This window comes from Sebastes umbrosus, unplaced genomic scaffold, assembly GCF_015220745.1.
Source record: "Sebastes umbrosus isolate fSebUmb1 unplaced genomic scaffold, fSebUmb1.pri scaffold_122_arrow_ctg1, whole genome shotgun sequence".
NCBI lineage: Eukaryota > Metazoa > Chordata > Actinopteri > Perciformes > Sebastidae > Sebastes > Sebastes umbrosus.
Window position 1 is genome coordinate 1 of NW_023618453.1, and position 10,000 is coordinate 10,000.

Here is a 10,000-nt window from a genome sequence, read left to right on the forward strand (position 1 = left end):
AGGGAACCAGAGAGATGATCACGTCCTGTTAGTGGAGGAACCAGAGAGATGATCACGTCCTGTTAGTGGAGGGAACCAGAGAGATGATCACTTCCTGTTAGTGGAGGAACCAGAGAGATGATCACTTCCTGTTAGTGGAGGGAACCAGAGAGATGATCACTTCCTGTTAGTGGAGGGAACCAGAGAGATGATCACTTCCTGTTAGTGGAGGGAACCAGAGAGATGATCACTTCCTGTTAGTGGAGGGAACCAGAGAGATGATCACTTCCTGTTAGTGGAGGGAACCAGAGAGATGATCACTTCCTGTTAATGGAGGGAACCAGAGAGATGATCACTTCCTGTTAGTGGAGGGAACCAGAGAGATGATCACTTCCTGTTAGTGGAGGGAACCAGAGAGATGATCACTTCCTGTTAGTGGAGGAACCAGAGAGATGATCACTTCCTGTTAGTGGAGGAACCAGAGAGATGATCACTTCCTGTTAGTGGAGGGAACCAGAGATGATCACTTCCTGTTAGTGGAGGGAACCAGAGAGATGATCACTTCCTGTTAGTGGAGGGAACCAGAGAGATGATCACTTCCTGTTAATGGAGGGAACCAGAGAGATGATCACTTCCTGTTAGTGGAGGGAACCAGAGAGATGATCACTTCCTGTTAGTGGAGGGAACCAGAGAGATGATCACTTCCTGTTAGTGGAGGAACCAGAGAGATGATCACTTCCTGTTAGTGGAGGGAACCAGAGAGATGATCACTTCCTGTTAGTGGAGGGAACCAGAGATGATCACTTCCTGTTAGAGGAGGGAACCAGAGAGATGATCACTTCCTGTTAGTGGAGGAACCAGAGATGATCACTTCCTGTTAGTGGAGGAACCAGAGAGATGATCACTTCCTGTTAGTGGAGGAACCAGGGAGATGATCACTTCCTGTTAGTGGAGGAACCAGAGAGATGATCACTTCCTGTTAGTGGAGGAACCAGAGAGATGATCACTTCCTGTTAGTGGAGGAACCAGGGAGATGATCACTTCCTGTTAGTGGAGGAACCAGAGAGATGATCACTTCCTGTTAGTGGAGGAACCAGAGAGATGATCACTTCCTGTTAGTGGAGGAACCAGAGAGATGATCACTTCCTGTTAGTGGAGGGAACCAGAGAGATGATCACTTCCTGTTAGTGGAGGGAACCAGAGAGATGATCACTTCCTGTTAGTGGAGGAACCAGAGAGATGATCACTTCCTGTTAGTGGAGGGAACCAGAGAGATGATCACTTCCTGTTCGTCCATTCAGCACATTTTCATTCATATTTTTAGATTCCCATTCAGTTTTCTGACCGGGTCACATGACCTGATTATTAACGAGTCATTATATAATACCCCCCCCCCCTTTATAACCACATAAACATGATTAACTCAGAGCTTCATTGTGTTTAAATCGTCTCATTAGAAACACACTGAGATAAAAATCTAACACACCTCCGTCACTGAGATAGAAATCACTCCTTCATCAATCAACCAATTAACAACAAGGAGAGAGAGACAGAGAGAGAGAGAGACAGAGAGAGAGAGAGAGGCAAAAAAGGACATCAACATTTAGTGTGACTAAAGAGGAGGAGACATGTTGGTGGAGGAGGTTCCCCTCCTCTCTCTCCATGCTACGCTGGGCGAGCTGACAGGATGTTACGTCCTGTTAAACCAGCAGGAGGAGGAGGAGGAGGAAGAGGAGGGAAGAGGAGGAGGAGGAGAGGAGGAAGAAGAGGAGGGAGGATGAGGAGGAGAGGAGGAGAGGAAGAGGAGGAGAGGAGGAGAGGAGGAGGAGAAGAGGAGGAGGAGGAGGAGGAGGAGAGGAGGAGAGGAAGAGGAGGAGAGGAGGAGAGGAGGAGGAGAAGAGGAGGAGGAGGAGGAGGAGGAGAGGAGGAGGAGGAGAGAGGAGGAGAGGAGGAGAGGAGGAGGAGAGGAGGAGGAGGAGAGAGGAGAGAAGGAGGAGGAGGAGGAGGAGGAGAGGAGGAGGAGGAGGAGGAGAGAGGAGGAGAGGAGGAGAGGAGGAGGAGGGAGGAGGAGGAGGAGGAAGAGGGAGGAGGAGGAGGAGGAGGAGAGGAGGAGGAGTGGAGGAGGAGGAGGAGGAGGAGGAGGAGAGGAGGAGGAGGAGGAAGAGGAGGGAGGAGGGTGGAGGAGGAGGAGGAGGAGGAGAGGAGGAGGAGGAGGAAGAGGAGGGAGGAGGGTGGAGGAGGAGGAGGAGGAGGAGGAGAGGAGGAGGAGGAGGAGGAGGAGGAGGATGAGGATGAGACCAATCACATGACTGAGACAGGTGAAGTCAGGTGAAGCCTCCGGACCAGTCGGTGGTTGTCGTGGCGACAGCAGGGTGAAGGATGTGCTGGTTAGTCACCGTGGCGACAGAGAGGACGCCTCTACTCGCTCTCTGTGCGACCTTCTGCTCCGTCGCCATGGGTCAACGGCAACAACCTCGCCACGGCAACCGGCCGGTGGATGATGAATGGCCTCAGCTGAATGGAGGCTGTGACATCACACAGAGGGCGGGGCTACAGCGGACAGCGCTGTGACAGATTGAAACACACTTATTATTTACAGACATATTTTTAATAAAAGTTTTTATTATATTTTAACTTTAAAGTTTTATTAACTTATATTTAAAATATAATATTTTATTATTTCATATTTGATCCGTTCACTGGTTGGTTCCTAGTTTTATATAAACTTCAGCAAGAAACGGTGTTTTTATTATTATTGGTGAGCGTCGTGTAGAACGTCGTATCATCTGCATAGAGACTCACTTCATTACCATTTTAACAGTTTGTTTCTATGAAACGTTCATTTCTGTAGGTTATAAATGAAGTTCTCCGGTGTGTTTGCAGGTGGTGGTGTCTACGACCGTGAACGTGGACGGCCATGTTCTCGCCGTCTCTGACAACATGTTTGTACACAACAACTCTAAACATGGCCGCCGAGCCCGGAGACTGGACCCGTCTGAAGGTACACTACTTTTATACGTTCTTATATATATACTGTATATGAACCAATCAGAAGCCGCAGGTCCTCTGACGTCCACCTGATGATGCTTTAATAAAACTCTGACTGTAGTGAAGTGAATGGGAAACTCCTCAACGGCTGTCTACAGATACAGAACCACAGGGGACCCGATCCAGAACGCTCATTTGCATATGAAGCTAATTAAAAGCTAAATCGTAGCCGATGAGTTCTTAGATCACACTTCCTCCTCTTTAGCTCTCCACACAGATGGTTTAACCGGCACGCAACCAAACGGAAACCAGAACACTTCCGATACCAAAGTGTGGTCCCGCTGCTCCAGATTCTGTTTCTAGAGATCAGAGTCCTCCAGATGTGAACTTCACACAGAATCCTGATCAGCTCCAGATCTGAGTCCTGGAAGTGAAACATCTCAACCAGAGAACCTGAGCAGCCGGAGGGTTAACAAGGAGAAAGAGGAGCGTAATTCAGTCTTTGAAGAGAAGTCACCCCAGTGGCTTGTGGGTAGGAAGACCAGACGCATCGCTGTCCCCAGAGAGGACAGTGTGTGTGTGTGTGAGTGTCTTCTTGCAGGCCGTTCAGCCTCTTTAATTGCCCTCCTAATTAAAGACAGTAACCATGGAGACCACCCCCCCAATCAGAGCGCTGGAAAGTCCCATGGGTGTGAACCCCCTCTCTTCTTCTTCTTCTTCTTCTTCTTCATCTTCTTATTCTTGTTCTTCTTCTTCTCCTCCTCCTCCTCCTCCTCCTCCTCCTTCTTCTTTCAATCAAAGAACTGACATCCACCATGGTGTATTGACACCTGTTTTAGACGTGAATCTGGTGTATTTGAACCGGTTTTAGACGTGAATCTGGTGTATTGACACCTGTTTTAGATGCAAATCTGGTGTATTTGAACCAGTTTTAGACGCAAATCTGGTGTATTGACACCTGTTTTAGACGTGAATCTGGTGTATTGGCACCAGTTTTAGACGTAAATCTGGCGTATAACACCTGTTTTAGACGTGAATCTGGTGTATTGACACCTGTTTTAGACGCAAATCTGGTGTATTTGAACCGGTTTTAGACGGGATCTGGTGTATTTACACCTGTTTTAGACGCAAATCTGGTGTATTTGAACCGGTTTTAGACGTAAATCTGGTGTATTTACACTTGTTTTAGACATGAATCTGGTGCATTTACACCGGATTTAGACGTGAATCTGGTGTATTTACACCGGTTTTAGACGTGAATCTAGTGTATTGACACCTGTTTTAGACGCAAATCTGGTGTATTTGAACCGGTTTTAGAGGGGAATCTGGTGTATTGACACCTGTTTTAGACGCAAATCTGGTGTATTTGAACCGGTTTTAGGCGCAAATCTGGTGTATTGACATCGGTTTTAGACGGGATCTGGTGTATTTACACCTGTTTTAGACGCAAATCTGGTGTATTGACATCGGTTTTAGACGGGATCTGGTATATTTACACCTGTTTTAGACGCAAATCTGGTGTATTTGAACCGGTTTTAGACGGGAATCTGGTGTATTGACATCTGTTTTAGACGCAAATCTGGTGTATTTGAACCGGTTTTAGACGTGAATCTGGTGTATTTGAACTGGTTTTAGACGTGAATCTGGTGTATTGACACCTGTTTTAGACGCAAATCTGGTGTATTTGAACCGGTTTTAGACGTGAATTTGGTGTATTTGAACCGGTTTTAGACGTGAATCTGGTGTATTTGAACCGGTTTTAGACGCGAATCTGGTGTATTTGAACCGGTTTTAGACGTGAATTTGGTGTATTTGAACCGGTTTTAGACGTGAATTTGGTGTATTTGAACCGGTTTTAGACGGGAATCTGGTGTATTTGAACCGGTTTTAGACGTGAATCTGGTGTATTTGAACCGGTTTTAGACGGGAATCTGGTGTATTGACACCTTTATACTCTGGACTCTGGATGGACTCACCTGTCTTGCCCCTAGTAGAGTAGAGTAGAGTAGAGTAGAGGTCAGGCGTAACGTCATCTTAAGTCTTCAGTGATGAGTTTCGCTGCTCAGCCTCACACACACACACACACACAAACACACGCACACACACACACACACACACACACACACACACACACACACACACACACACACTTCACTTCTTTCAAGTGCAGCTGCAGATTAATTATAAAGTGAAATGAAAGCAGTGTGTGAGTGTGAGTGTGAACTGAGCTAAAGCGGATAAAAGCCGCGACCCAATTAAATTACACTCTGAGTGTGTGACCTTCAGTTGTGTAGTAACGTGGTTCTCAACCCATGGGTTGGACACCGGGTCCTCGTGGCTACGGGCCCTCGTGGCTCCGGGTCCTCGTGGCTCCGGGCCCTGGTGGCTCCGGGCCCTCGTGGCTCCGGGTCCTCGTGGCTCCGGGCCCTGGTGGCTCCGGGTCCTCGTGGCTCCGGGTCCTCGTGGCTCCGGGCCCTGGTGGCTCCGGGTCCTCGTGGCTCCGGGCCCTGGTGGCTCCGGGTCTTCGTGGCTCCGGGCCCTCGTGGCTCCGGGTCTTCGTGGCTCCGGGCCCTCGTGGCTCCGGGCCCTCGTGGCTCCGGACCCCCCTCACAGAAGCGGTCCCGTCTGTCCCGTGTGTCTCTCAGCAGCCACTCCGTGTATTAAAGCCATCAGTCCCAGTGAGGGCTGGACGACGGGCGGAGCCACCGTCATCCTGATCGGAGACAACTTCTTCGACGGCCTTCAGGTCGTCTTCGGCACTATGTTGGTCTGGAGCGAGGTAACACACACACACCTGATCCATAACCCATAATCAATAACCCATAATCCATAATCAATCATCAATAGTCAATACAGACAATTGAATTAAATCTGCTGCTGTTGCTGATGATGATAACTGTTAACATCTAGACCTGATGGTTACGTCTCTACCTGTCTCTCTCTACCTGTCTCTCTGTCTCTCTCTCTCTCTCTCTCTCTACCTGTCTCTCTGTCTCTCTCTCTCTCTCTCTCTACCTGTCTCTCTGTCTCTCTCTCTCTCTCTCTCTACCTGTCTCTCTGTCTCTCTCTCTCTCTCTCTCTCTACCTGTCTCTCTGTCTCTCTCTCTCTCTCTCTCTACCTGTCTCTCTGTCTCTCTCTCTCTCTCTCTCTCTACCTGTCTCTCTGTCTCTCTCTCTCTCTCTCTCTACCTGTCTCTCTGTCTCTCTCTCTCTCTCTCTCTACCTGTCTCTCTGTCTCTCTTTCTCTCTCTCTCTACCTGTCTCTCTCTACCTGTCTCTCTCTACCTGTTTCTCTGTCTCTCTCTCTCTCTCTACCTGTCTCTCTCTACCTGTCTCTCTATCTGTCTCTCTCTACCTCTCTCTTTACCTGTCTCTCTCTACCTGTCTCTCTACCTGTCTCTCTCTACCTGTCTCTCTGTCTCTCTCTCTCTCTCTCTCTCTCTACCTGTCTCTCTGTCTCTCTCTCTCTCTCTCTCTACCTGTCTCTCTGTCTCTCTCTCTCTCTCTCTCTACCTGTCTCTCTCTACCTGTCTCTCTCTACCTGTCTCTGTGTCTCTCTCTCTCTCTCTACCTGTCTCTCTCTACCTGTCTCTCTATCTGTCTCTCTCTACCTCTCTCTTTACCTGTCTCTCTACCTGTCTCTCTATCTGTCTCTCTCTACCTGTCTCTCTCTACCTGTCTCTCTACCTGTCTCTCTCTACCTGTCTCTCTACCTGTCTCTCTCTACCTGTCTCTCTACCTGTCTCTCTCTACCTGTCTCTCTACCTGTCTCTCTCTACCTGTCTCTCTGTCTCTCTCTCTCTCTCTCTCTACCTGTCTCTCTCTCTCTCTACCTGTCTCTCTACCTGTCTCTCTCTCTCCAGCTGATCACCCCTCATGCTATCCGGGTGCAGACCCCTCCCCGTCACATCCCCGGGGTCGTCGAGGTAACGCTGTCCTACAAGTCCAAACAGTTCTGTAAAGGAGCACCTGGACGCTTCGTCTACACAGGTAACACCAGCTTCACTAACACTCCTCTAAGTGTAGATAACAGAGACATAGAGCTCTAACACTCCTCTAACTGTAGATAACAGAGACATAGAGCACTAACACTCCTCTAACTGTAGATAACAGAGACATAGAGCACTAACACTCCTCTAACTGTAGATAACAGAGACATAGAGCACTAACACTCCTCTAACTGTAGATAACAGAGACATAGAGCTCTAACACTCCTCTAACTGTAGATAACAGAGACATAGAGCTCTAACACTCCTCTAACTGTAGATAACAGAGACATAGAGCACTAACACTCCTCTAACTGTAGATAACAGAGACATAGAGCTCTAACACTCCTCTAACTGTAGATAACAGAGACATAGAGCACTAACACTCCTCTAACTGTAGATAACAGAGACATAGAGCTCTAACACTCCTCTAACTGTAGATAACAGAGACATAGAGCTCTAACACTCCTCTAACTGTAGATAACAGAGACATAGAGCACTAACACTCCTCTAACTGTAGATAACAGAGACATAGAGCTCTAACACTCCTCTAACTGTAGATAACAGAGACATAGAGCACTAACACTCCTCTAACTGTAGATAACAGAGACATAGAGCACTAACACTCCTCTAACTGCTGCTGTTCCGCCCTGTGAGCCTTCAAGGACTCAACACACTCAGTCTGTTTGTGATGGAGAGGAGAGTCAGTCTAAAGCTTGTTAAACGCAGCTCAACCAAAACGGGATTATGATTTATGCACTTCACACACACACACACACACACACGCACACACACACACACACACACACACACACACACACACACACACACACAGACACACGCTCGCTGTCCTCAGTGGCGTTCACTGACGCTCTGATTTATCAGCTCCCGACCAGTTTAAACTGTAAATGAAGTTGAAGGAGCGACCAATCAGAGACCAGAGAGACAAACTACTGCATACATTAACAAGACTGGTTCTGATTGGTTCTGTTTTGGTTCTGATTGGTTCTGATTGGTTCTGATTGGTTCTGTTTTGGTTCTGATTGGTTCTGTTTTGGTTCTGATTGGTTCTGATTGGTTCTGATTGGTGGTTCTGTTTTGGTTCTGGTGGGATGTTAGGTTGTTCCTCTAATGATGTTCCACCTGTCAGTCATTTCTCGTTTTATTCAGTCAGTGAGGTGTTTAACCAGTTTAACCAGTTTAACCAGTTTAACCAGTTTAACCAGTCCACAGTGTGATGATGATGAGTGGAACGGTCTGTGATACAGTTTATTATTTGAGACTGAGGACGTCCTGAAGGCCCTTTAGAACCTCCTTTAGGAGCTCTAGAACGTTGTAAAGGACCACTATGACCCACTGAAGGCCCTTTAGAACCTCCTTTAGAACCTCCTTTAGGACCTCTAGAACGGTGTAAAGGACCACTATGACCCACTGAAGGCCCTTTAGAACCTCCTTTAGGACCTCCTTTAGAACCTCCTTTAGGACCTCTAGAACGTTAGAAAGGACCACTATGACCCACTGAAGGCCCTTTAGAACCTCCTTTAGAACCTCTAGAACATGTTAAAGCTGTGAAAGTGACTGACTGAGCAGATTTAAACGGTTTAATAACATCTGATCTCTTCTTCTCTTCCTCCTCCTCTTCGTCAGCGTTAAACGAGCCCACCATAGATTACGGCTTCCAGAGGTTACAGAAGGTCATCCCTCGTCACCCCGGAGACCCCGAGAGACTGCCCAAGGTACCGCACACACTAGAACACACTCAGTGAGACAAACAACGGTTCTATCCAAACAGACCGAGTGAATAATAAGAAGTGATTATTGTTGTTTCTTCCATCAGTCTGAGTTCTGCTTGGCTGCTCAGAGTCTGATATCATCACCTGCATCTACTGTGCACTGTGCACTGTGTGTGTGTGTGTGTGTGTGTGTGTGTGTGTCTTTAATGGACACACATAGAAACAGGTTCTATTGGACCTTTTACAGTTCTGCACAGAGATGGAGGATGTAATAATGTACTGCTGAAGGGTTAACTTTATTGGATTATTAGATTATTAGATTATTAATCGTAACCTTTGTTCCATGAGGCAGACCTGAATGCTTTAGAGCAGTGGTTCCCAACCTGCGGTCCGGACCCCCGCCGAGGGGCCTCGGATAGATATAGAGGTCTGTGAGACGGTCAGATTACTGGATTGTTTCACATCTTCAGGCTACTAAAACCCGTTCAGGAGGGTTAGAAGATAGAAACCTGATGTTTAATATTCTATATATTATATTATATTAACCTGATATGGATATCAGCTCCTTCATGTGAAGCTCATGTTGCTGAATGGGATCAGATCGCCGGCGGCGGCGTTCAGCTGTCCACATCCTGCTGCCGTGCAGCGTTTCACAGTGAGCTGGTCGTTGATGATAGATATAGACATATATATATATATGTCTATATCTATCTGCAGAGTGTTTTGTGTCTCCGGCTGCTCTGATGTGAGCTGACATGCTGTTAGCTCCGTAATGAAAACCACATCCCACCACGTCTTTAATAATTCATCTGTAAGTGTTTTATTCAATTACCCACGCTGCCTTGTGCTCAGCGTGCTGCGGAGCGCCGACTGCAGGAACTCTAATAACTGGAAGTAATCGTGATGTCAGACTCCAGCAGACACCTGAACCAGGTTTATTGATCCAGAAAGGACTCTGTGAACATTATGATCAGGGTTGAGGAGGTTTAACCGGGTCGACGGTACGGTGACGAGTACGGGACGAGAGGACGGGACGAGAGGACGGGACAAGAGGACGGGACGAGAGGACGGGTCGGCTCGGCACTAAATGCAACACAGAGGTTTCAGATAAAAATAAAGAGGAGTGTGCTAAAAGCTTCAGTCTGGGGGTGGATCAGCCACGTTCCTGTCGTCTGGAGAGGAACACGGAGAACAGTCTGCGTTCTGATTGGCTGTTGCCTTGATGACGGCGTCATCCGTGGACCTGTTTGGTCTTTACGTACACTGGGTCCACTGGGTCAGGAAGAGAGGAGCAGATGTGGGTTCTGACTAGAA

At 47.6% G+C, this 10,000-nt stretch overlaps 1 protein-coding gene across 1 annotated transcript in view; it reads left to right on the forward strand.

Annotated features, from left to right (window-relative positions):
* The first annotated feature begins 2,433 nt into the window (after positions 1-2,433).
* LOC119484264 (transcription factor COE3-like) overlaps positions 2,434-10,000 on the forward strand; it is a 24,852-nt gene continuing 17,285 nt past the window's right edge. Inside the window, exons 1-5 of the mRNA XM_037762964.1 lie at positions 2,434-2,546; positions 2,844-2,980; positions 5,613-5,746; positions 6,831-6,957; positions 8,601-8,689. Coding sequence (XP_037618892.1) covers positions 2,434-2,546; positions 2,844-2,980; positions 5,613-5,746; positions 6,831-6,957; positions 8,601-8,689 — 600 coding nt within the window. The remainder of the gene's footprint in view (positions 2,547-2,843; positions 2,981-5,612; positions 5,747-6,830; positions 6,958-8,600; positions 8,690-10,000) is intronic.